This window comes from Crassostrea angulata, chromosome 5 (assembly GCF_025612915.1).
Source record: "Crassostrea angulata isolate pt1a10 chromosome 5, ASM2561291v2, whole genome shotgun sequence".
Classification (NCBI taxonomy): domain Eukaryota; kingdom Metazoa; phylum Mollusca; class Bivalvia; order Ostreida; family Ostreidae; genus Magallana; species Magallana angulata.
Genome location: NC_069115.1, coordinates 17450068 through 17477014, shown reverse-complemented (window position 1 = coordinate 17477014; position 26947 = coordinate 17450068). Strand labels below are relative to the sequence as shown.

Genomic DNA, 26947 nt, shown 5'->3' with positions numbered 1-26947 from the left:
TTCAGATAATGAAACAATATTACAGTGCACATATGTACATGTAATTGTTATATGTATTTGCTAATGTACATGAATGTACCATACATTCTGTTGATAGTACGATACATTCTGTTGATTATTTAATTTACATGTAGCCTGTTGTGAAAAATTCTTTGATGTGTATACAACATGTGTACATGTACAATTACGATGTTGTTGACTATAATATGATTTCTCGAAACCATTACTTTAATACGAATATTATATGTTAATGGACGATACTAATTTTTACATGTGTTTCATTCATGTTTGTTTATACTTCAGGGAGATATGTATCATTCTTTGTTACATGTACCAATCATTGGATTTGAAATATAATAGATGATACTATTTTGATACTTTTTTGTACATTATCTTCTCTCTCTCTCTCTCTCTCTCTCTCTCTGTGAACACATATATTCTGGAATGTGTAGCTAGGAAACATGCACATTTCAATATGTAGAAAAAATACGGGAAAAATGACTGCAATGTTAAATACTATGTACTTTTTATACTTGTGCATGCTGTTTGTATTTGGGCTAGAAATATTATTTAATTGGTTACCGAAAAAAGTCATTGAATAAATGAATTTCTGAATTTAAATTACTTTTTTCTTTTGATGTGTTAATGTTATTAATAGTTTTAAAAGTTTTGAAAAGAAGGATGATAAATACGTAATTTATTGTAACTACCATATATTAAGTAAAAGGACAAGGTGTTTTCTTTATCCATTTAATAACAGAACCCTCACTCATATCTTTTGATTCATGTTGGTACTTCAATTAAATAAACTTATGCTAATCAAATAACAGTAACTTAAAATTTCCCAATTGAATGAAGAGGTTTTTTTCTTAATTTAGACCGAAACCATGGTCACGTTTGTTTCGTTGCTAGGCAACTATACTGAAGGGTTACCAAAAATACATCCTACCATGTTGATTACTGAGGTCAATACTATGCATGGTAGTAAAATGAACATATTTGCTGAGGGGGCCATAAATGACCCTTATCCTATCTTGTTCTTTTATTTCGTTAAGTAAGCTATTTTTTTTGTAATGTTATGGATTTTTTAAAATTGTTCATTATAGTATTTTTTTCTATAATAGGACATGTATATATTTATGAAGGTCCGGTGCTGTTCAAAAACAGAATGCTCCATATGGCGTAGGCTCGGGAAATATCGTTTTAGATGAAGTTAGCTGTAGAGGTCCAGAAACTTCCATCGGATGTTGCGTCCACAACGGATATATGGTGCATGACTGTCAACACAATGAGGCCGTCGGAGTTGTATGTTGTATGTCTTTTTGTAACTTTATATCCAATTTATCATTATATTGATGCTATTCCAATGTAAAATATTTCTCCCATTTTAGTATTGCATTAAATATCACACCAACAGAAACAAACATATAAATATTTTTGTTATTCCTTAAGTTATTAATACGGAAAATTGTTATAAATTTTTTATATAATATTATATTATATGTTTTCATATGAATTAGTCTCCGTACACTTGGTTGGAGGGTCAACGCCAAGAGAAGGGCGTATAGTTGTGACACTAGGAACCACAGAGGGATCTGTTTGTGATGATTCCTGGGACAACGACGACGCCAGGGTTGTCTGTAGAATGCTGGGATATAGTGGGTAAAACAATTCTTTGAGTATTGATCAGTTTCTTAAACAGATATAATGTATATGTCCGGGTAGAAAACAATTTTGTTAATGCCTTTAAATGAAAGTTAAAAAGTAGAACATCTCCTAATATATCATACAGTCTTTTCCGTTTTAATTGCTTTTAATTACTTTACGAGAAGAACAAAGTATAGAGATTTCAATTAAAAAACAAAACAAACTAACACAAAATTTATTATATTAAAATAATCTTTAAAATGGCAATGCATGCAAATTCCATTAAATATTTATTATGTTAATAATTTTGAGTGGAGCACATGGCTTAGAGGTCATGGGCGTTAGGCCAGTAACCGAAAGGTGGCTGGTTCAAATCCCGCTATGGTCACTTGATGTTGTGTGTTGTGCACCTAAACAAGGCACTTTATCTACATTGTCTCAGTCCACCCAGTTAAATCTGGGTACCTAGGGATAAGCGCCGACCCTAGGCGCCTTCATGGCACGGATACAGATTCAACTTAAATTTAATATGTTATTTAAACATATTTACTTAGTGAAAACAAACATTCAAAATGGGCATTTTTGCAATTAGAAAACTAACGAATTTATAGAAAAGAAGCAATCTTTATATTATTTTCTATTTGATTTTCATTGCGTTAATGCAGGTTTGATGATTGTGACTATTCTTTGCGATTCTTAGACTGTTTATACCTTCTGTAGACAAAAAAATGTTCACTAAACATTGGCTTTACGACCAAAAATAGTATATTTGAAAATTGAAAAAAAAATTGAAAAGCCAAATAGATTATACTATTGTCAACTCATCTATCACATGAATCTAGATAAGATTTCTCTCAGCAATATCTTTGATGTCACTCATGTTTGTATTCTTTTTAAGTACTGCAGAGGCCGTCTCATCGGCGCACTTCGGTGAAGGAAGTGGACAGATTTGGATGGATGATGTCAACTGTAGAGGTAGTGAGACATCTCTTGCAAAGTGCTCCTTCGCAGGTTTTGGTAGACATGGCTGTTCTCATTCCGAAGATGCTGGTGTCATATGTCATTAAACATTTTCTATAGTTATAAATGTACATTTTATATACGTTTTATACATGTTGATTGTTGTCACAAAATCAATTTCTATTGTTACATTATTACGTATTAGTATCCTTAAGCTTTAAGAAACCTCTAAAACGGTCTTTTTATGCCCCCTCCTTTTGAAGAAGGGAGGGCATGTTGCTTTGCTGCTGTCTGTCTGTCGGTATGTCGGTCAGTCGGTCGGTCGGTCGGTCCACTAACCGTTCTTTTCTTCGCAGATGATGAACATATTGAAATGAAATTTAGTATACAGGTTTATCATGATAATATCTCGGTCAAGTTCGATATTGGGTATAATTGAGCAATTTTCAACAGAGTTATGTGCCTTTGACGTAGACAATTCTATTTATTTGCCGTTTCCCTTTAATTGTTTTTCGCAGAGGATGCACACATTGATATGAAATTTAGTATAAGGCCTTTAAAAATAATATCTAGGTCAAGTGTGATTTTAAGTATGATAGAGCAATTTTCAACAGAGTTATGCCCCTTGGACGTAGAAAAATTATATTTATTTGCAGTTTTGTTCATTTTCTTCAGAGAACTTCCACATGAAATGAAATGAAATGAAATTTGGTATAAAGATTAACTGTGATAATATCCAGGTCAAGTTCGATATTTGGTACGATTGTGAAATTTTCGACAGAGTTATGCCCTTTGGACTTAGAAAAATTCCAATTATTTGCAGTTAACGTTCATTTTCTTTGTGGATGTTTCCAAGGGAGGGGGGCATAAGAGTTTCAGGAACATCTCTTGTTTGACAAGGTATTTTTTAACTAGTACCCGTAGTGTACCTCTCTGAACACGGTGTCAGCTATAGTATTGGTCAATTCTTTTTATTTTGTTTAATTACTTTATTTGAACTGCCGCATTGCAGAGCTTAGTGGCCACGATTTCTCTATTGTAGCTATAAGCAGTTAAGATTTTAGTGAATCCTTCTCCTATTATGGGTAAGCTGAACTATTTGATTATTTTGTAATATAACTACAGCTTAGTTTTTTTTTACATTAATTACTGTTGAGTTTATATTTAGTATTTTTGTTACTTTTTGACATACTGGTTTTACGCGGTAGAACTGTAAAACAAAGGTGTTTGCTCCCACTTGTTCCTGTATGGTCACGTATCGAGTGTGTGTATTTTATCCTGGAATATAAATGCATGATGTACTTGTATTTTTGCCACGTACTAAGGTATAGTTTGTTTATTGTTTAGACTATTTTTTCTTTGTTGAGTTGTGTAATACTCCTAATGCTATAAATTGCTCGTATTTGCTGTGGTTTTGGACAGCTATACTGCGTCCTGTTGTTGTCATAAGATTATATTTAAGTTGGTTTGACCTAGCATATATTTATGTAAGGTATATCAATCATGTTTCTCAAAACATGTTCATTGTTTAATTAGATAAGGCATTTAATCAGTATCTGGCAGTCCATCGCCATGATAATACTAATGTCTGCTACTGTTTCACGCCATGCTAGTCCTACTCATCTTTAGTCCCACCTCACAGGATGACCCATTCTTGTGCTCGTACTTGAGATCTGTGACAACGGAGAACCTTCAATTCTATTGTTTATGACGTGTAAAATTTGTGTTTATTTGTTTATTTTTATAATTTTGTCGAGACAATTTTACTTTAAAAGCATTTGCACAGATGTTTATTTGTTCTTCAATAATTGCTTTGTAGTTTTTTCCCAAATATGGGTTAAACAGAAAAGCATCACTAAGATGCACTTTTTTGAAAATCGATATATGTTTTCTAAAATAATTGTTATAATAAAGCTATATGCAACGACAAACAAGTGTTGTTTTGACGGCAAAATTGGAACGATGTATTCGGTATAATATTGCGATGTTAAGAAAGCATATGGAGTTTGAGTTACATGTAATTCTGTAAAATCACAAATCTTAGTTATTGAGTACATATTCAAATATTTAAGCAACGAAACATAGACCAAAAATATATAAAAAATACCGAAGACAATTTTATCACAAACTAGACTGTATTACGGAGGATTACAAATTGATGACGTCTTGACTGAAAATTGAATGTCGTGTAAATTTGATCGGAGAACATAGTAAACAGATTCAAAGTTATCCAAGGAATCTAATAAAGTATTTCGGTGTGAGCTATTGAGAATTAAACATAAGAATTCTGTAAGAGATGTTTGTTTTCTCAATCATTCGCTTAAATTATTTATTTGCTTATGTAAATTTGCTTTTGTTTCTTGGTCAGGCTTTCCACTGTCGTTGTTTACGATAAAAAAATCCGACTAGAACTACAATAACCCGTATATATTGAACTTCAAATTTTACACTTATTGATAGTTTCATCAATGCTTAAGTTAAAAAATGCTGCTAAAATCCTATGTTTTGTGTTGTTTTGATGCAACGTACCGTTTTCCATGTAAATTGTATAAATGTTGGGAAGGTTTTCCGAGAACCGGATGAATAAATATATAATTAAGAAAACATAGGATTCTAGCAGCGGTTTTGATCAAACTGAGATGTTTTACCTTCACTTGGTATGTTTATTGTATTTTGAAAACCGCAGGGTTGTGTTGTTCCATCTCATGTTATGTTAAGGAACATACGTAAGCCATTTATAATTGTCACGTGATAATGCACCGATGTGGCAGTCATATAATGCTCGATTTTATTGCAGTGACATCTATTTAAAAGGATAATACTAACTGTTTGATCTGATTCCAAACAGTTATTCAATCTCACGATTGTAAATATAACAGTCAAAATAAGACGCTAAATTGCCAATATACTCCCTTAACACTCCTGCGTATTGAAAAATTGTTTTGTGCTTTAAAAACACATCAACTGGAAGAAAACTTATGTGTGTTTCGAAGAGGAAAACTACGAAAGCCGAGAAGGATCATTCGAGATTCGAGATTCAAAATATGAGATTCGATATACGAGATTCAAGATTCGAAATTCGAGATTCAATATCTAAATTAACCAATCAAATCATGGATCTGAAACCTGTATCCTAGCAACATCAAACTGTTCTAAATAGAGATCATTCGTACATGCTCTTTCCTACAAATAAATGTTTTAATAGCTCTTATATAGTGGTTATAAAATGGTTAAATTATATAACATTGATGAATTAACCCCACACAGTATAAACAATTAAATTAGTGATAACACTGTTGACTTTGCGAATCTAAGTGGTTTTGTTTGCCCTGTATGTATTTCCCCCCGAACAATTTTAACCCGAAGTGTATTCGCCCCAACTGTTTAAAAATCGGCTCGCGAGGAAAGATCTGTTTAATCTAAATAATTAAAATTGAGTGTGGTTTTAGCTATGAAACGAAACTCAATTAAATAATCGACATGTCAAAATATAGGTTATGATAAAGTTTTAAACCATAGAAGATATAATGATTTACAACATCAACGACAACAATCCAGATAAGAATAGTGTATTGTAGGGTATGGCAATGCCATTGTCGATATGAAAGGGAGAGAGAGAGAGAGAGAGAGAGAGAGAGAGAGAGAGAGAGAGAGAGAGAGAGAGACATAAAAAAAATGTTTCGATTGAAACAGAGAGTAGTCTATGCCTCTCATGGAAATTTTGTCATATATGGTCGTAACGTACATAACAGAAATACTTGTGCCCTTCAAAATGTGACACTCAAAATGTTCTCAAATATTATTTTTTATCAAATTGTTGCACTAATTTTGAAGTGGTTTTTCCTCTTGTATAAACTAGACGAAATACTTTTATTTTAACGTAACGATGTTATATAATTTGCACAAGCAGTAGACTTAAACAGTGAGACAAAAATCACTTTAATCAATAAAGTAAAAAAAACTATTTAAATTTGTTTCATTTTTAGAAAGTATATATCTTGAAAATATGTTTAACTATATTGTTTACAGTTCTATGAACGTAACCTCAATTTAGTATTTAAAAAGATACTCTTTTTTCTTGATACCTCATTTATTTCTTTTTGAAACTTTGATTAAAAGGTAAACAAAACTTGTTGAGTTGTTACATGCAACCTTTACTCTTTTTTCTTGTTACCTAATTTATTTCTTTTTGTAACTTTGATTTTTAGGTAAACAAAAATTGTGGAACTGTTTCTTGCAATTTACTCGAAATGTGTCCAATCAGTAAATGGAATATCAGTGTGCATTGTAGCAACCTCTAATGAAACAACGCCCACTAATGATATAATGTTGCATTAGTGGTCAGGATGTTGACCACTAATGATATAATTTTATCATTAACGAACAACCTAACCGTCCGCTAATGATATAATTTCAGATTTATATCATTAGCGGTCAAAAACCGTAACCTCTAATGATATGGAAAAAAAATGAGAAATAAGTACTACCTTGACCACTAATGATACACATTTGCATACATTATTGCATTATTGGATGGATTTGAAACCTTTAATAATATAAAAGATTATATATATATATATATATATATATATATATATATATATATATATATATATATATATATATATATATATATATATATATATATATATATATATTGATTTGTTAATTATAGATTAGAACAACAAAGAATATTAATTAAAGTTAGTTGAATTAATAGGGATCATGCCGTTGTAACAAAGAATATCATCCCGAGTAAAAAATCGACCTGCGCTTTATTTTTTAACATTGATTATTGATTGGGAGGGGTATGGGGTGGGGGGGGGGGGGAGGGGGCATGTCGAAAGTTGAAAACTGAAACCAAAAGTAGTGAAATGTATACCCGGATTTTATTTTTCATCGTTGATTAGTGATTCTGGATATGGGGGGGGGGGGGGGGCTTTCTAACGTTTAAACTGAGACAAAACGTCGTAAAATTTATGCCCGGGTCATTTTTCAACAGTTTAAAAAAGTTTTTATCTAATCTCTGATGACTTCACACGTTGAAAATTGACCAACTACATGTTTTTGAACTGTCTCTGAAATGGAACTTGCTCTACGCAATTATTATGTATCTGATAAAAAAATTTCAGCTCCATGTTTTAATTCCTAATATTGTCCGATGGATTTCTGGTTTTGTTTTTTGTTTTTCCTGATAGAAACAGTTTGTTATTAAGACTAAGAACTCTGTCTCTTGTTGTTAAACTGTGTAGATAGAGCCTAAAGGAATATATGTCAAACAACATCGTCTCAAGCAATGGTCCGGAGTCCGTTTATATATATAACTCTCTCAATCATGATCGTTCACGTGGGCCGTGGTTTGCTAAGATTGTCAAACCAATACCGGAGGTTTATGTAATATTTCCGGTAAATCGCTTCAACTTTAATTTATTTTGAGGAGACATGATAATTAACTTATGACCCGCATAGACGTATTTCATTTCTTTCCAACAAAGACGCATTTATAACTTTTATCCAGGCGAGCATTACTGCTTCGGAAGTCGTCAGTGCTCGTACAAATTATTGAGCATTAATCATTTTGATATTAATTAGATCACAGTAAATCTCGTTTAGTACGAACATGGTTATAGCAAATTCTCGGATATAGCTAAGTGTCCCCGGTTAAAATTCTCCACAACTCTTTGCAAACATATACGGTAATAACGAATTCAGATATAACGAATTTACGGATATAGCGATCTGATTTTGAGTCCCCTAGAGGTGAATAATAACGAAATAATAACGAAAAACACCTTTATAACGAATTTTTTGCAGTATAAAAAAGTTTGTACTCCCACTTAACAGAATAGTTTGAAAGAATATATTTTCATATAATTTTTTCAATTAACAATCAGATTTCTAAATGTATCAAAGTAATGTATTTTTATTTTAAGTCTCAATTAGCAAAAATTATAGTCTGGTGAAAAAAAACATGTACTAGTATATAGTGAATTGGCAATAGATATTATAACGAATTCATTATATGAATATAACGAATTACGGATATAACGAAGTAATTCCATAAGTCTCTAGGACTCGCTATAACCGAGTTTTACTGTATGTCGATAATTAAGTGAAATATAATTTTCTGTTCGAGTATTCTCAGTACTTTGATGATTTTCCTTATTGGCTGCTAGGTTTCTACGGGCTAAGTGGCTGCTGTTAGTGGCTGCTAGCTCCAGCCTGGTTGAAATTTGACCCGGGTATAATTTTCAACGTTGAAAAATTGATACCAAAAGTTGTGAAATTATACCTGGGGTCAATTTTCAACAGCTTGAAAAATATTTTTCAATCTTCTAATGACATCGACACGTTGAAAACTGACCCTGTTGAAAATTGACTCCGACTTCAGAGTTTCGAACTGTCTTCGAACAGAAGTGTAACTTGCTCTTCACAGTTTAATTGTACATGTACATGTGTGTACTTGAAATTTTCGGTTTCAAAACTATAACTCTATCAAACTATCCGCTATATTTGCCTTCTTGGGTAAGGACTATGTGCGGTTTTATGAATTTTTTGCCCCCAAAATCAAAGTTTTAGACAGAGCTTTAAAAATAAGGTGAAAGATAGTTAAAGTCATATTGGAAATAAAGGTGTAAAAGGTTATCACCAAAGTGACGTCATAATGTAGAAATGACGTCATGAAGATTGCATTTTTTTGATAAATTGATGTTTTGTAGCGAAATATGGGTGTTTTCCGATGGTTTTTCGACTGGGAAACATCGAGCGCAGGCTTGCTCAAGTACCATATTTTAGTATAATGTGTATAACAATCTGAAGAAAAATATATGTTAAAATCGCACTTGAGCAGACCTGCGCTCTATACTTCCGAATGCATAATATAGAGAAAAAATGAGAATATTTTCATTTGATTGCAAATTTGCGGGAATTTGGCCATTTAGGTGACGTCATAGATACACAGCGAATGAGCAATGATGACTAAAATCATTATTAAAGTTATAGGCATCCTCTATACAATGATTTGTGAAGATTTTATTTTTATACGATACTATTTAAAAATTGGTTGAAATCGGGGGCAGATATTTGACGATACCGCACATAGTCCTTTAACATTTAAAAGGTTGATTTTTCCGACTTCAATCATTTAATATTTCATTAGACTGAAAACGTGGTATGTAGCAACCTCTAATAATACACCGTCCACTAATGATATAATGTTGTATTTGTGGTCGGGACCTGACCTGTCCATCTATGACGTCACTTAAGCAATTTTTTTCGCCATTTTTCCAAATGTAAAATCGTCATTTTTCCTCGATACATTGCCTTTGTAAGTATAGAACGCATGTATTAACATTTGGAATATATATATATATATATATATATATATATATATATATATATATATATATATATATATATATATATATATATATATATATAATATATATATATATATATATATATATATATATATATATATCTATATATATATATATATATATATATTAAATTATATCATATTATATCATTAAAGGTTGCAAATCCAACCACTAATGCAATTGAAAATGTATGTAAATGTGTATCATTAGTGGTCAAGGTTGTACTTATTTCTCATTTTTTTTTCCATATCATTAGAGGTTACGGTTTTTGACCGCAAATGATATAAATCTGAAATTATATCATTAGCGGACGGTAAGGTTGTTCGTTATTGATAAAATTATATCATTAGTGGTCAACATCCTGACCACTAATGCAACATTATATCATTAGTGGACGTTGTATCATTAGAGGTTGCTACAGTGCATTCCTGTTGGTAATAGTTTGATAATTCTAAATGTGAAATATGCACTTGGATTGGAGTATCATATATAACCATTATTCAATAGCGATATATTTTTATGATCAACCTATACAAACTTTTTTTACGAAAGTTACGTAAGCTAACCTGTTATATATTCAAATTAAAGCTTAATGTATAAACTTCAATAATTTATTCAATTTTTTTCGCTTTTAACGTTTATTTTCATAGAACATACAAAATCATACATTGTCAAAGATGTAGCCGATAAAAAAAGATATCCGAAAGTCTGCAATCTAAAAAAAAAATCAAAGTCAGCATTGATCATAACACTCAAATGTTTATATGAAATAAAAACAAAATGCCAAATATAATTATAAGATGTAGATGCTATTTATCAACAAAACTTCAAAGTTATGTTAGGTTTCTGCAATTATAATAAATATTCAAATTATAATACGTTACGCTTGCTTGTTGATATATAGCAGACAATGCAATAATCCTAGTTCCATAATTAAAAAAAAAATCACATCTGGATTCAAACGCACCTTACTAATTACATGTTTTGTCCTGTAATCAATTAATGACACGTAAGGCATAATTGTAAATGAGGGTGAATGTTAAAAACATATCCACCAGATTTCCTTGGAAGTTAGAAATGACTTTTTGTACCTATAACTTATAATTTTGTAAAGAATGAAATCTCAAAAAGTCAGCTTTAAATTTGGATTTTTTTTCATATTCCTTTAGGCAAAGTTCTCCTTGTAAAGGACATTTAAATCGTCTAAAAATGGCCACAATCATCCATTCCTCTTGACAAAAAAACCCTCTAGTTTGCAAGGACCCAGTTCCCAAAATACAATTTGGTATAATCTTGGAAAGAACTTACGTTCCACTATCCATTACATATGGCTGCTACTCTGGATTTATCAGTGAAGGCGATAAAAACGTTATTCACTGTATTCCAGGGAGATTTTCGGAAACACCGAATATCAGCTGCAACATAAGTATTATTTTTGTACATTTTGGTTTGTATCATAATTAAGCATATATAAATAATAGATTATCACATTTGTAAAAGGGGAAGAATTTTTTATTTCCAACAGTAACTAAGGTGATCTGAACTTGGTATTTTGACAGTGCGTCCTTTATTTGCTGTTTGCAATGAATGGTTGAATAGTCCGTCGTTTGAAACATTCTCCTGGAGAATAATTTTAGTAGATATTGTTTCCCGTTGGCGTAAATGTTGTGCGTCAAACTGCCTTGGTTCTTTCATTATTAATTTCATCTTGCCATACTTGGTATTTTGACAAAAATAACACTATTAATGCAAAATAAACTTTTGTTGGAGTTTCCTGTGCTTTGTATTTGTTATTATGTTTGGACTTTTCCCTGTATATTTCTACCATAATTGTTTGAATTTGGTTGCTCAAAAAAAAGTTTATTGCCTATCCCCACAAAATGGCGGATCTTGGAAAAAACTTTGTATGTTTTCCTCAGCATGATTTACATTGGCAATTATTTTTCTCCCAATTTCACGTAAAATATACTGAGATTGTATTTATCTTTCACCTGCGCCAAGCTGTTCTTTAAAAAGGATATAAAAATCTACATCCATAAGTTTACATGTAGCAGGGGAAGTCTTTAAATCGTTCGTATAAATAGTTATTTTCCTTTTACGAAGCTTTAAAACCGCTGATATCTTGAAACTAAACATTAATAATATTGAATTCGGTATCACTAGTATTTACAACGGCGTCTTTGTTACGCTGAAACTTGTGTGGTAGAGTAGAGTGTAGAGTAAATCTTTAAAAATCTTCTTCTCAGAAACTAATCAGCCAGATGATTCTTTATAATTGTTAAGACTTTTGCCCCAGGACAATTGTTTGGCCTCACAAGAAGGTTTAGAGTTTGATGTAGGTTTATATCCCATATATAAACAATTGATAAGGATCTTTTTGAGAACTGCAATACTCAACATGTGATATAACTATAAAATCATCCTGTTAGAAAAAGGACTAATGATTATAAACATAAGAATATCCAGAGGGGGGAAATGGGTTTTATTTATACAGGATCTACATGTATTATTGTAAATTGTCCAGATAGTTTGTATTATGACTCCATTAAGCTGATTTTATCATACCTATTGTTCTTCAGGTGAGCGATGTGGCCCATGGGCCTCTTGGTTCATTTCTGAATAAAACTCAGGTTTAAATAATACAAACTAGAAAAATCAGAAATATAACATCTTCTTCTCTAGAACCATTACACCAAGAAAGCTTGTGTAGAAGCATTCTCAGGTAGTGTAGATTCAAAGTTGTGAAAATCATGACCGCCGGGGGTAGGATGGGTCCACAATGGGGGGTCGAAGTTTTACATAGGAATATATGGAGTAAATCTCTAATTATCTTATTCTCAAAAACTAATCACCCAGGAAAGCTGAAACTTGTGTGGAAGCATTCTCAGGTAGTGTAGATTCAAAGTGTGAAAATAATGACCCCTGGGGGTAGGATGGGGCCACAATGGGGGTTGAAGTTTTACATAGGAATATATTGAGTAAATCTTTAAAAACCTTCTTCTTAGAAACTAATCAGCCAGGAAAGCTGAAACTTGTGTGGAAGCATCCTCAGGTAGTGTAGACTCAAAGTTGTGAAAATCATGACCCCCAGGGGTAGGAGTGGGCCACAATGGGGGGTCGAAGTTTTACATAGGAATATATTGAGTAAATCTTTAAAAATCTTCTTCTCAGATGCTAATCAGCCAGGAAAGCTGAAACTTGTGTTGAAGGATCCTCAGGTTGTGTAGACTCAACGTTGTGAAAATCATGACCTTAGGGGGTAGGGTGGGGCCACAATGGGGGGTCAAGGTTGTCATGGGAATATATAGAGTAAATCTTTAAAAATCTTCTTTTGAGAAACTAATCAGCCAGGAAAGCTGAAACTTGTGTGGAAGCATCCTCAGGTAGTGTAGACTCAAAGTTGTGAAAATCATGACCCCCGGGGGTAGGATGGGGCCACACTGGGGGGGGGGGGTGTTAAGGTTTTACATAGGAATATATAGAGTGAATATTTAAAAATCTTCTTCTCAGAAACTAATCAGTCAGGAAAGCTGAAATTTGTGTGGAAGCATCCTTAGGTAGTGTAGATTCAAAGTTGTAAAAATAATGACACCCCTGGGAGTAGGGTTGGGCCACAATGGAGTGAGGGGGTGTCAAAGTTTTACATAGGAATATGTAGAGTAGATCTTTAAAAATCTTCTTCTCAGAAACTAATCAGCCAGATGATTCTTTATAATTGTTAAGACTTTTGCCCAAGGACAATTGTTTGGCCTCACAAGAAGGTTCAGAGTTTGATGTAGGTTTATATCCCATATATAAACAATTGTTAAGGATCTTTTTGAGATCTGCAATACTCAACATGTGATATGTTTATAAAATCATCCTGTTAGAAAAAGGACTAATGATTATCAAAATAAGAATATCCAGAGGGGGAAATGGGTTTTATTTATACAGGATCTACATGTATTATTGTACATTGTCCAGATTGTTTGTATTATGACTCCATTAAGCTGATTTTATCATACCTATTGTTCCTCAGGTGAGCGATGTGGCCCATGGGCCTCTTGTTTCATTTCTGAATAAAACTCAGGTTTTAATAATTCAAACTAGAAAAATCAGAAATATAACATCAGTAAATTATCATTTCTATCAATGTTATTAACAATCAAATTTGGGCATTCGTTGGCGCAATAAGCTCCGCTTCTACTTTATTCTAACAATGTAGCAATGAAAATGAATGAATAGTTATAAAAAGAATTATATAAACACAGTGGAAAGTAATAACCTTTTATAATTCTTGCATTAAATGAACCCGAATCAGGAACTTCAACCAAATGATGAAATCCTAGCATTTTCCAAATTGCAATGTCGCGTTCGGAAAAGAAACAACTAAAAATTGCATATAAGGATGCTCAACATTGTTGCATTTGGTATTCAAAATAAATACTAGTAGTTTACAACCCCTGTAACACTTTAATCAAATTTCTAGTCATTATCCATATATTTTAACACTAGAGTTCAGTCATGACTATTAACTACATCAGCAACCATTTTAACCTATTCTGATGTTAGAGATAAGTGTATGGCTTCTTTTTCATCAATGTATTTTTGTCTTCTAGCTGCTAGAAGTACTTCACAAGACTAACCTTGATCCTAAGGGTTCTCGTCACAGTTGCAATTTCTCCCGGCGACCTGTTGTCTAGCTATCGCCGCAACTGGGCCGCTTGCTACAAAATACATGTCGATGATTATGATAACGGAAATTGTACAGAAATTGGTTAAAGGACATGCGGTAAATAGATAACGTATGTTTATTTAGGTTCATGGAGAAATGTGTTATTAAGTCCAGTGATGAGCCTGTCGATGCCGGGTCAGAAATCTAAATAAAACGCTTCTACTGACCACGGTGCGTCAGATCATTAGTATGCACTTAATCGCATTTACTTATAAGGTCCGGAGATCGGAGGTAGTGTCCGTGCGTATAAAAGGGAGGTGCGGGGAAAGCGGCTCTCCAGTAGTCAACTGGAAGCTGTCTTTTGCCTCCTCTTTTATACAGGTAAGATCATAGTAAGATACTTGCGCGGTTTTAATAAAAGTTAACAAAAATGATTCAGAAGGTTCAAGTAAATATAATATCTTATTTTCAGAGTTTTTGTAATCAATGTTTATTGTTATTAATTATACATTATATTATATTGTGGAATTTGATTGGAATGTTTTATTAGTTAACTTGAATAAAAGGAGTAGTCAACTGGAAGCTGTCTTTTGCCTCCTCTTTTTATACAGGGAAAGGGCTACTCCCCAGGTTGAGGAGGAGAGAATTCTGGGTTATATAACAGACAACGCCAGGTGTCTGGTCAAGGACGAATAAGATCCCGAGGATCAAATTAACGGAAATATCGTATTAAGCAAAATCCTAGTACGATATAGTGGTGGAAATCCGGTCTTCGTCCAAGCCACGGTAACGTCAATTCTTCCAGTTAGAGAACTTTGTTAATGGCCAAATTAACGCCGTTTCAAAAACTTAAAAGAGCTGTGTCAAGACTTTCGGTAACATCTGGCTCGAAATTTATTCAGCCTGATTTTGAAGATTCAGATATTGAATTTAACGCTAACACGTATAGACCAGATTTCGTATCAGAATCGAGACCAGATTTTGCATCAGGATCGAGCAAGAACTATAAAAACATTTCGCAAACTTCCCCGCCTTTGTTTTATTCTAATGATGATTTAAATTTCAACTATCCATTGGTGGTACTAAATCGACACGAGGCATCTTCATCCCAGGCGGCTTCCTTCGGAAGGACATTTCCGCCCTTCGATAGACACGAAATCAGCAGAGTCCCGGACCCGTCGGACGCACACAACGCTACGGACGGATATAACGCTCCGAACGCAAACAACATCAGCAACGGATCCAACGCCCCGGACCTTTCGGACGCACATAACGCCCAAAACCTTCCGAGCGCACATAACTTCAAGGACGGATTCAACGCCCCGGACCCTTCGGACGCACACAACGCCCCGAACGCATCTCAGGCCTCCAAGACAAGCAACCCACCGCAGAACCTAACTCGAACCAGCCAGGAATTTGTAATACCAGAAAATACGGCTGCCAACTCACAGACAGCAGGTAGAAACTCATTTTTCTCTACCTTTAGAATGTCTTCTAACATTAAATTAGACAAATTTAAAGGAGATGGCTCTCAGGACGTAAATGCATGGTTTTGGGCAATGGGCAAAATTTCATGATTTGCCTGATTCTAAAATTATTGATGCTTTTCCGTTTTATTTAGAGGGGCATGCAAAAATTTGGTATGAATTAAATTAGAAAATAAATACGACTTAATTATCAATATACCTGTTTTATCAATATTCTTGAATATCCTGTTTACCCATTACGAATTAGGCATTATCAACAAATATTAACCTTAAAATAATTGAAAATTCAAAATATTTAGTGTAAATGTATGAACAAATATATTTAACCTTTGCAATACCCACAATACTGATTAACCCAGCTGCTAGAAGGCTATCAGTGTCAGTTCGGATTGTATGGTTGGAAGCTCTCCATACAAACAACACTGTACCGACAAACAGTTCAGGCTTAAACATGTAAATGATAATCTAAAATAAAAATAAAAACAATTATAAACAATTGATTATTAATCTATATTTATAAAAATATTTATGTGATATCGGTATAATTTTTATTTCTTTATTAGCAACTACAGTTACCGGTATTCCTTACGAAAATTATGTTGAATAATTTATTTAAATACCAAAAACGTAATGTAAAATTGAACTATGTTAAGATAAATTCAATTCAAAGAAAAAATCAAGGAAATTATCTCTTTTCTCCTTAATGGCCATTTCTTTATCTTGCAGATCTGATATTGCAACTGATACATGTATCCTACAGCCAAAAGACATTGATATTTGATTGGTGAAGGACAGCATTTTATTAGAGACTTGATGCAAGTCAGTGATCGATCTTAAACATGTTTATCAGATACTTTTAGATTTTAAAGGCAAGGAAAAGTGTTCTTTAGTCATTTGGAAAAAAAAATTAAAAATACATTTCCTTTGTTTTTGATGAATAAATATTTATTCATTAAATGAAATAATTGATAGAGTGGAAATATGTAGAATTTAGTGATGGGCCGATTATCGCCGACAATCGAAAGTCGGTCGTTAAATGTCTCCCGATGTCGATGATCGATTAAGATTTTCATAATCGATTTAAAAAAAAAAATTAATACAAACGTAAGTTACGAAAATTCTTCGTACGACTTGACTTTTTTCAAACATCAAAACGAAAATAGGTTTATAAACATAATGGCGGCGCGATGTGCAAGCCTCACGTACGAGGCAAATGCCACTTATCAAGATCCCAACAATAACATGACTCAGGAAATATTTCCATATCCAAATACAAACTTTAAATCCACGGTGTGGAAGTATTTTGGATTGTTGACTTGCTCATTTTCTTGAATAAAAACCTTGAAATGTACTGGTGAAACATTGAGTGGTATGTCATGTGACTCGGCCAGTAGTAAACTTTCTAGTCACGATGTTTAAATGTTAAATTGTTTTGGTTTAATTAATGTTTTTGAAATAGGATTTGAACTCCTATGAATTTCAAATTAATTTGTTATATTTTAAATTGTTTATGTTTATTGTTTGAAGTTTGAACTTGCTCCTAACTTCCAAGTCACTATAAATGGTACAATTCCTAGTTTTCTTTTATTCTAACCAGGTGCAATAAATAAGATTGTATGTGCATACATGTAATAATATATAAATTTTATGAACATATTTGATTTATTTGAAAAAATATTTAATAATTTCAAACAAATGAAACAAGTATATATTATAAAAGGTGATCCTTTTTTATTTTTTTTATTGTAATTTTCAGCTACTATGCTGTCTTCTTTAAAAAAAATACTTCATGAAATGTCTACTCGCTAGTTCCTTCCTAAAAATTTTCTTTTGTGTGCTATCATGTACAACATTTAAGCAGCAAATATTTACCCATAATACTCGGTTATCTACAGACAACTTAAAAATTGTTAGTGTTCCAGACGTCATCACAGACGGGCCCCCAAATGTTGTTATGCAATATTTCCCAAGTCTTATTACTTGTACTATTTCTGAAAAAAAAAAAATTCACAAAATTTATGAAAATTATGAAAATTATTATTTATTATTTTGAACCTTTGTATAATTAGGAAAAAAATTAAGTACTAATGAAGGCAGAAATATTTGACGTAGAGCCACTACGGTTTCAAAATCAATGTAACAATTAGTTATTACATGTTAATATCTCTTTTCCGTGTCAAAATCATTATTTGTTTTTGTTTTTCTATGACAAGTATGTCACTCTAACAAATCAAGCTAAACGCTTAAAAACGTACATAGTATATTGTGTCAACATTAACTCTTACATTTACCCTTTATTAGACAACTAATGACACCTCACCGATGAACAGACACAATAATGCATTATTGAATGTGTTCAGATTTACTAAGTACTATCCAATTATGACAAATTTCTTTACTGCTCAAACTGCATTTATTTCTATTCTTTTTTACCTGTTTATTACAAAAAATAGTTAAATCAATTATCCAACTGCACTGTTAGAAATATGTACTGGGGAAATAATGCGAAATTATTATAAATAATATTTTTATTCGGGGGGGGGGGGGGGTACATGTATCAGTAAATATCATGATTATATTTGTTTATATCAATTATTAAATGTAGGTACATGTAATGAAAATGGATGCTATACGTCGCTTTTTCTAAAAGGTAAATACATTTCCACATTCTTGAAATAAAACAACAATCCTGCTTATAAGGTTTTCGATCGCTCGGCGGCTAAACACATGGTTGGTTTCTCACAACGCACTTTGAAGGACCATCTTAACGCAATTTGAAAAAATTAAATGTCAACTAGATGCTGTCATTAGACAGTAATACCCGCACCATGTGTTTGCCCCTAAATAACACTGTTTTGTACCTGTTTAATTAAGAATGAAAGCTACATGCAAGCTCTGGTTATACAATTAAAATTTATAATTTTCATAACTGAAGGATGAGATCCCTTCCCATATGATAATACACATCGTGACATGTGCAGCACACTATGTGCAATTTGGGGTAGAACTGTTTGCAGTGAATTTTCAGTTAATCAATAATCTTAACATTTTATGTCATAGAAAGTATATAATGGTATATATAATTATTACAAACAAAATTAAAAATTAAATTATGCCCCCTCCCCGTGGCGGTAGCTGGTTTTAGATTTGCTTCTGTGTGCCTACATGAACATCGTCGTGTGCATAGATTTAGAGAAGGGGTGGGAGTGAGGGGTCCAGACCCCCCCCCACCCATGAAAATTCATTTATATCAATTGTAAAATTACCAAAAATACACCTTGGACCCCAATGCTCTTACAGACATGTAAACGTTCTAACCCATTGCGCTTCAATGTTAGGTAACATTATTTGGGGGGTAAATATTTAATCAATATTTACTATTCTTTATTGTTTATCTCAATAGAAAGTATACATGCACATCACAATATTCAGGTGTCCTGCACCGCCTTAAAGCTGTTATTTACCTAATAAAATAGTGCAAGTGGATTTGAAGAATAGGTCATAAAAATACATGCATGTTACAAATGAATGATCTTTGTCTGAAGTTACGTACACAACACAGGTCTGCATGTCTCATTAGCGAGTACTAGTTTTACCCAGCTCTTCGATTAGATGGGTTCACGTGTTTACATACATGGGTGTTGCTAAAACGCAGAACGGAAAACGGAACGGAAAGCGGAACTGAAGGGAAAACTGAAAATATTATCTAATGTTATTTACCTCATAGATTTGTTAATCATGCTAAAACGATATACTTTATGTACTTTTTTAATTTTTTTTTTGAAAGATTAGCAATATTAGATTATTTATTCAAGAATATGTATTTCCTCAAAATTAACAGTACATGCATTGACCACTATATTCTGTCCCAAAATATCCTCGATTCACTTTTTGCTTATATTTATATATACCTTAGGGTTCAAGCGATTCTCTTTTAGAAGCATTAAACATTCTCATTATTCTTTCTTTAAAACGTCATCTCTAGCTTATCAGCTGGTATAAATACACGGCTAAAAATAAAGAAGTCTACGGAGTTTTGCATTTCAACAGACCCGGATGATAGTGTTGAAAAATTGTGCAAGGTCTTCTGAGTGACTTCCAAATGGAGAAAAGATGTCAACATTTTCCATTATAAATCGTCCAAATGTGCTGCATGAATATTTTGGGATCAACAGACTATAGTCCCAATATATAATCGGAAAATCAAACCAGGCAACGTCTAGAGCTCTCCATTTGGATCATATGTGTATAGCTGCTGGAATAAACAACTGCTTAGTAATGCAAACGTAAACAAAATTGCAAATACTAGTTTCACAAATTACTAGTTTCACAAATTACGGGGTATTTTAGTGTTTACTGTGTTTTAAGTTTTAATGTCGTCAGTCCTACGGTTTTTTCTTCCATCTCAATGATACTGTATCGTCTGTATGATAAAAGGTCGTCTAGAACACCGAAAATTCAATTTTGATGTAAGTATATACATGTACATCATATTTGAAATTTAAAAATATTCAAAACACGCATAAAACGCTTTCATAACTGTGTACGCTACGCCGATATGCTAGCAATACCATACATATAAGCAAAATAAGTAAAAAGTTATAGCTAATTTGCTCGTTTAATCATGTTAATGTTTCACAATTCGTATACATTTGATTTTTCCATTTCGTACTCAACTAAAGCCGAATGAATACAATGCTATAATTGATAGACATTCATATGAATATTAATAAGATAGCATCATGTTGATAATCATTCTTTAGATATAAATAAAAGATACAAAGTAAATCGTTTCTGGCCAGTCTATACCCTTTTTAAGCGATAAACGTGATGATATTTGCCATTCCGTTCAGCTTTCCGTTCCGTTTTCCGTTCCGCGTTTTAGCAACACCCATACATACATGTCTGATATTCCGTATGCAGAAAAGGATTAGTTAAGATCAGCTAAAGGAATTCATTATTGTGTTTTAATTGGATTATCATTATCATGTTGACCAATTAAGGTCAGCATAATATATGTAGTAGCAGTAGCACAATATAATGAGATGCCAGCATACATATGTAACGGGAAGGGAGAAATAATGAAGGACCAGACCGGGATTCGAACCCGGGCCCCCTGAATCTCTAGTCAGGTGCTCTACCAACTGAGCTATCTGGCGCCGGTATTCGAACCGGTCTGACCGTCACATTTCTCCCCCTTAAATGATCTTCGTCCCAGAAGATCAGCCTAGGCACTTCCCCTGGCAGGAGTTCTACAACCTGACTAGATACTTAGAAGGCCCGGGTTCGACTCCCTGTCTGGTCCGTCATTATTTCTCCCATTCCGTTACATTTGGTGCCCTGACCAACCCCTGGAACTGACAGGTGAACTCCTGCCAGGGGAAGAGCCTGGGGTGATCTTCGGGGACATTTAAGGGGGGAAGAATGAGACGGTCATACCGGTTCGAATACCGGCGCCAGATAGCTCAGTTGGTAGAGCACCTGACTAGAGATTCAGGGGGCACGGGTTCGAATCCCGGTCTGGTCCGTCATTATTTCTCCCTTCCCGTTACATTTTTTTATAATTATATTGCAAAAACTTAATAATAGAAATAAGTTATGAGGAATGAATGAAAATATGTATTTATTGCACTAGTGGGTGGCCATACTTTTAAGAGAAGGACAAAGGTCAATAATGAGCACGGGGATTACCAAGTATAAAAATAGCAACACGTACTGAACTATACGACAGACAACATTGGATCAGATTATCTATATGTAAGGGATATCTAATTCGACCCTGAATCAACCAAGTGACTCTACTAAGACTACAATAAATAATTACATTGTTAAAGAATGCTCTATACTATAGGAAACGAACACGAAGTTCTTGTGAAGAGAGAAAAAAGGAAACGAACCTAAGTTCTTGACCCTAGTAGAGTGAACTCAAATCTGCCGGGTGGCCCCATATATATACCTAGCGGACCAATAAAACTCTATAAATAATTCTATAATCCTATAAGCTGAGATTATCGTTCTCGACCAATGAAATTGCAGGTAATAAAATACGTTGGGGAAGAATGACAACATGCCGGTGAAATCAAAATAAATAGGGGATATTACAAGACATGTGAAAACATCGAAATATAAAGTTTATAGGACTTAAGCGGTAATGCAGACTACACGGTATGTAATAGAAATGAAGTTAGGGTTGAATTAAAGCAAATATATCTCCAGGAAAATCAAAATTGTTACATTCCTCCCTTCTTAAAAACAAAAATTATAATTTTTGTACATCAACATATAACAAAAAACAATTTTGTGACATAAGTTCACAGAATAAATTTCACAGTTCAATTATGAAGGAATCCACCTTTTGAATATCTTTGGTCCCTAGGGTTACAATTGTCCGACAATTCAAATAAAGGCTGTGATGGAAAACTTTGTCTCCTAAGTAGCTGAGCTCGTTCACGCTCTTCTCGGTGAATTCTCTTCCTGGGTTTCTTAAAGGTTCCTGGATCTATGAATTAAATGTTGTCCGACAATTTCCCGATTAATGTTGGTGTTCCATGAGTAGGGTGATAACGTTTGAAATGTCTGATTATTTCTGATTTCCTCGCGTCCTTCACCTTACAAATAGGACAGCTATAGATGAAGATATTCCTCTTATGAAACCTGTCGAATTGAGCAATGTAATTATTGTACTTCTTAAAGAGGTGTTTTCCGTTGGTACAGGCCGGAACGGGACAAATCATCCCTTCTTCCGGGAACTTATCACCCTCGTCATCAAAAAATGCCCTTTCTTTCTCTGAGACCTCCAGATCCAAAACGTCCTCCATGGCTGATCGATAGCTACCAAAATAATTTAAAAGACAAAACTTAAATAAATTGATTATACATATAATATGCATTTCCCTTAACTCCATATGCTACAAGTTATTAATTTATTAAACTGCTTAAAGATATAAATATATATAAATCTAAATAATCTAAACTGATAGTCTCTATATACTGAGATTTAAATATGGCCAGTATTTAACCTCTTTCTCATTAAACATCAACAACATATCTAATTTATTATATGAAAATCTAACTCAGAAAAGATAATTCATAATATGTTCATCTACTGAACCACAAATACCATGTAGTTTCTATCAATGAATAATTATCTGTAAATCTGAAGTTAGATTAAAATTGAAAGACAGAATGTACTGTTATAACTTATAAATATTTCTTCTTATGGTCAACTACGGGTTTTAAAAAATAAAACAACTCTCATCGACTATATCCTCAAAAGTTAGAATCAGCTATAAGGTTTAAAACTTAAAACAAAATGGAGCTCAAGAGAAGCATTACATTTTAAGAAGTAAAGAAGATAATTTTAACTGAATTATAAAGTATTTTACTTCCACGTAAATCTAGAAAACTAAGTTATTAAATGTCATCAATCATATCAGAATTCACATCCACAAATGTTTTCTACATATCAAAGTATATAAAATGATAAAATAAAACAGAAATAAAAGAGATTGATTCAGGGTGAATAGATATCCCTGGGCTTAATTGTCCTTCCAGCTCTGGACCTGTTTACAACTGGGCTGGGTTCTACATTAAAATGTGATAAAACCTCTTCATCCTCACTGGATTCAGTCTCTACTGGGGCAATACCATTATCTGACATTGACTCTTCAAGGGGAATAACCTCTGGTACCCAACTTAATGGTGGTACAACTCCCTCATATAGTCTTATATGATCTACATGTACTGTAATGCATGAACTTTCAGGTGTTTTCTTAATTTTATAGGTCACATCTGTGATTTTTGTAATAACTGTGTAGGGACCTATCCACCCTAAGCATAATTAAATACCTGCTGTAGGGGGATACCACTTCCACACAAAGTCACCTTCTTTAAAAGTTTTAGGTTTTAAACCCCTGTCATAGTACTTTTTCTGTTTTGTCGCTGCCTGTTTGAGATTTTCTTGGACAAACTCGTGTGTATTTTCTAACGTATTCCTTAACCATTCTACATACTCTACAGGACAGATGGGATAAGGGGTACCTGGAGGATAACATATGATAAGATCAATGGGACTATTATTTTCTCTACCAAACATTAGTAAATTGGGAGAACACCCAGTACTGTCTGGAACTGAAGACCTAGAAGCCATAAGAACAAATGGTAAATTTCCATCCCAATTATTTCTATTGTCATTGGCATAACTGCTCACATTTCGAAGTAAAATAATAAGAAGTCAACGTCTACCACAAATCTGCCATGTAAACATTTATTTTATCAAATAAAAACATTTAAAACCGAGTTAAAATACTGTTGTATGCTACAGTCGGTTCAAGCATATCTTTTACAACATACACCATAGCATAGCATAGCATTGAAATCTCATAGCATATCATTGAAATCTCATAGCATAGCATTGGAATCTCATATCATAGCATACAATCTCATAGAATCGCATTCGTCATATCATACCATAGCATAGCATTCAACATTCTTTTAACTCGGTTTTAAATGTTTTTATTAAAAAAAATAAATGTTTAAATTATATATTTCATAATATTATTTTACTTCGAAATGTGAGGAACTCTTCTGTGTATGGAGGCGTTTTCGTTCAAATCTCATTGCATACCATAGCATAGTATAGCATATCATTTAGCCCTTCATTTCAATTTCTCATTGCATAGCATACAAATCTCATAGCATAGCATACACATCTCATAGCATATCATTAAAGTTGAATACCATAGCATAGCATAAATTTGTAAAAGATATGCATGAAATGACTGTATGCTATAGTATGCTATGGTATGATATGATATGACGAATGCGATTCTATGAGATTGTTTGCTATGGTATGAGATTCCAATGCTATGCTATGAGATTACAATGCTATGCTATGAGATTTCAATGCTATGCTATGCTATGGTGTATGTTGTAAAAGATATGCTTGAACTGATTGTAAGCCTCAACCCACTTTGTAAAGTAGTCACACAAAACTATGATATACTCATTGCCATCATCAGGAAAAGCAATCAAGAAATGATTTAAAATTTGCTACTGTACACATGTGAGAATGTATTAAGAAGACTGAATCTTTATAACCAGGTTAGATGGGGGGGGGGGGGGGGGGGTGAATGTGGAGTAAAAACATTTATAATTTGAATCATGCTTTTATTGTTATTAATTTTAACTTGTCAATGAATACTACTTATTGATCCCAGGGTAGAAATATGACCTCTGATCATATCTCGATAGATCATTTGTCAATTATGCAAGGTGTAATATAATTTTTTTTAAGAATAACATTGTTTTACCAGTTTATAAAAGTTTTTAGACACCCAAATTATAGATCATTCGACAGGGGAGAGGGGGGGGGGGACTGTTTATATTTGAGTTTGTTTGGGAGTGGGGGTTCCAAGTCATATTTGACAATTTTTTAATGTAATTTAAAATAAGACTAAGCCATATTACAGTCATGCACATGAATAGTATAGAACAAAACACAAACTAATACATGTACATGTATATATACATAGAAAGTATTACAAAACAGATGATTGATCTATATCTGGGTTCATATTATAGATCCATATTTCAAAATCCCTGTCTACTCGATTCTTAGGGCGAGTTCATATTTTACTTTCCGAATTAAAGGGCTATTTTAAGAGAAGTAGCCGTCAAATTACTTAGTGTTAAATATTATTTTTTTATGTTTATAATTGGCTGAAATGTATATTACGTATAAAGAATGTTAAAATAGAATTTCAAAAATGAATAAATTCTTTAAATTATCTATTTTATCAATTTGTTTTTATAATTTGATGCCTAAAGATTTTTTTTACTCCACACAACCACTGAAATTTAAATAACGACTCAATTAAATTCAAAAGCTAGCGACCTTATACTTAGACATAAACTGGGTTAGAACAACGTATTTAACATTTATTAATATATTATTTGTTCGTTAAGAAAAAAAAATGAAGTTAAAATTCGATGTTTTTACTTTTATGTGGTGTTAAATTGATTTGAAAAAATCATCGCTTTATAACATGCGAAATTGGGAAGGACAATGAAATGTAAATGTACCCTATTGATTTTTTTCTTTTCAATGGTCTCGACAGGTGCAATAATCCCCTTCAAAGAATTGTTCCAGAAATCTATACATTTGTATCTGATCTCTAATAAATTGGCAAACACAATTCATCAGGCCACTGGGAGGAACTAAATCCAGTGGTAGGATTAATGTTCTATGTGGGAAGCTCATCCAGTATGAACAAGCATTCTGAGAGTATTGCATAAGCAATACACGTCCGATACCGGTTTGTGTAAATTGTGAACACAATGCGCTGTTATGCAGAATATCGAACCCAAAAATTAAAAAATTGGAATATAAAAAATTATTTTTCTCGAAAATATGTCAACCAGACGCTACAAAAGTATAAACTTGATCTGTAGTTTGACATTTTGAAGCTGTTCAGCAATTTTATATTATTCCTCAAACGCATAAAGAAAAAGTGTGGAAAACTGAAGTAGGACAGGCATACGGACGGACAGACTGACAGACAGACGGACTGACGGACGCAGAGGAAAGCTATAGTGCCCTCTGGTGAAAACCAGTAGGGGATTAATAAGCGCATGAGAAACGTCCTTGTTAATACCATCTGATGCTATTATCTCCCTTGCTGAAAAAATGGATCTCCGTATATCGGTTCATCGAAAACGAAATATCAATTAATATTTCATATAGAAACACACCTATACATCTAAATGTTAAAAAAAAATTAAGAATTTATTTTTTCAAAGTGCGTTAAGTGGCATAATGT

General features: G+C 33.0%; 2 protein-coding genes across 2 annotated transcripts; both read left to right on the top strand.

Annotated features, from left to right (window-relative positions):
• Nucleotides 1-1164: 1164 nt before the first annotated feature.
• LOC128184068 (neurotrypsin-like) lies at nucleotides 1165-2771 on the top strand. The gene is made up of 3 exons (XM_052853393.1): nucleotides 1165-1312; nucleotides 1521-1662; nucleotides 2546-2771. The coding sequence occupies exons 1-3, from the start codon at nucleotides 1267-1269 to the stop codon at nucleotides 2712-2714; spliced, it is 357 nt and encodes a 118-aa protein (XP_052709353.1). The 5' UTR covers nucleotides 1165-1266; the 3' UTR covers nucleotides 2715-2771.
• A 12538-nt stretch (nucleotides 2772-15309) lies between these two features.
• Nucleotides 15310-16296, top strand: LOC128185171 (histidine-rich protein PFHRP-III-like). The gene is given in 2 exon segments (XM_052854835.1): nucleotides 15310-16189; nucleotides 16191-16296. Coding segments are annotated over 2 exon segments (834 nt in total). The 5' UTR covers nucleotides 15310-15461.
• The last annotated feature ends 10651 nt before the right edge of the window (nucleotides 16297-26947 follow it).

Bases quoted from the DNA above. Each gene is read 5' to 3' on its own strand.
- LOC128184068 (XM_052853393.1), top strand. From the start codon at position 1,267: ATGGTGCATGACTGTCAACACAATGAGGCCGTCGGAGTTGTATGTT. The intron at 1,313-1,520 runs GTATGTCTTTTT...CATATGAATTAG, and splicing joins GGCCGTCGGAGTTGTATGTT to TCTCCGTACACTTGGTTGGA. The intron at 1,663-2,545 runs GTAAAACAATTC...ATTCTTTTTAAG, and splicing joins AGAATGCTGGGATATAGTGG to TACTGCAGAGGCCGTCTCAT.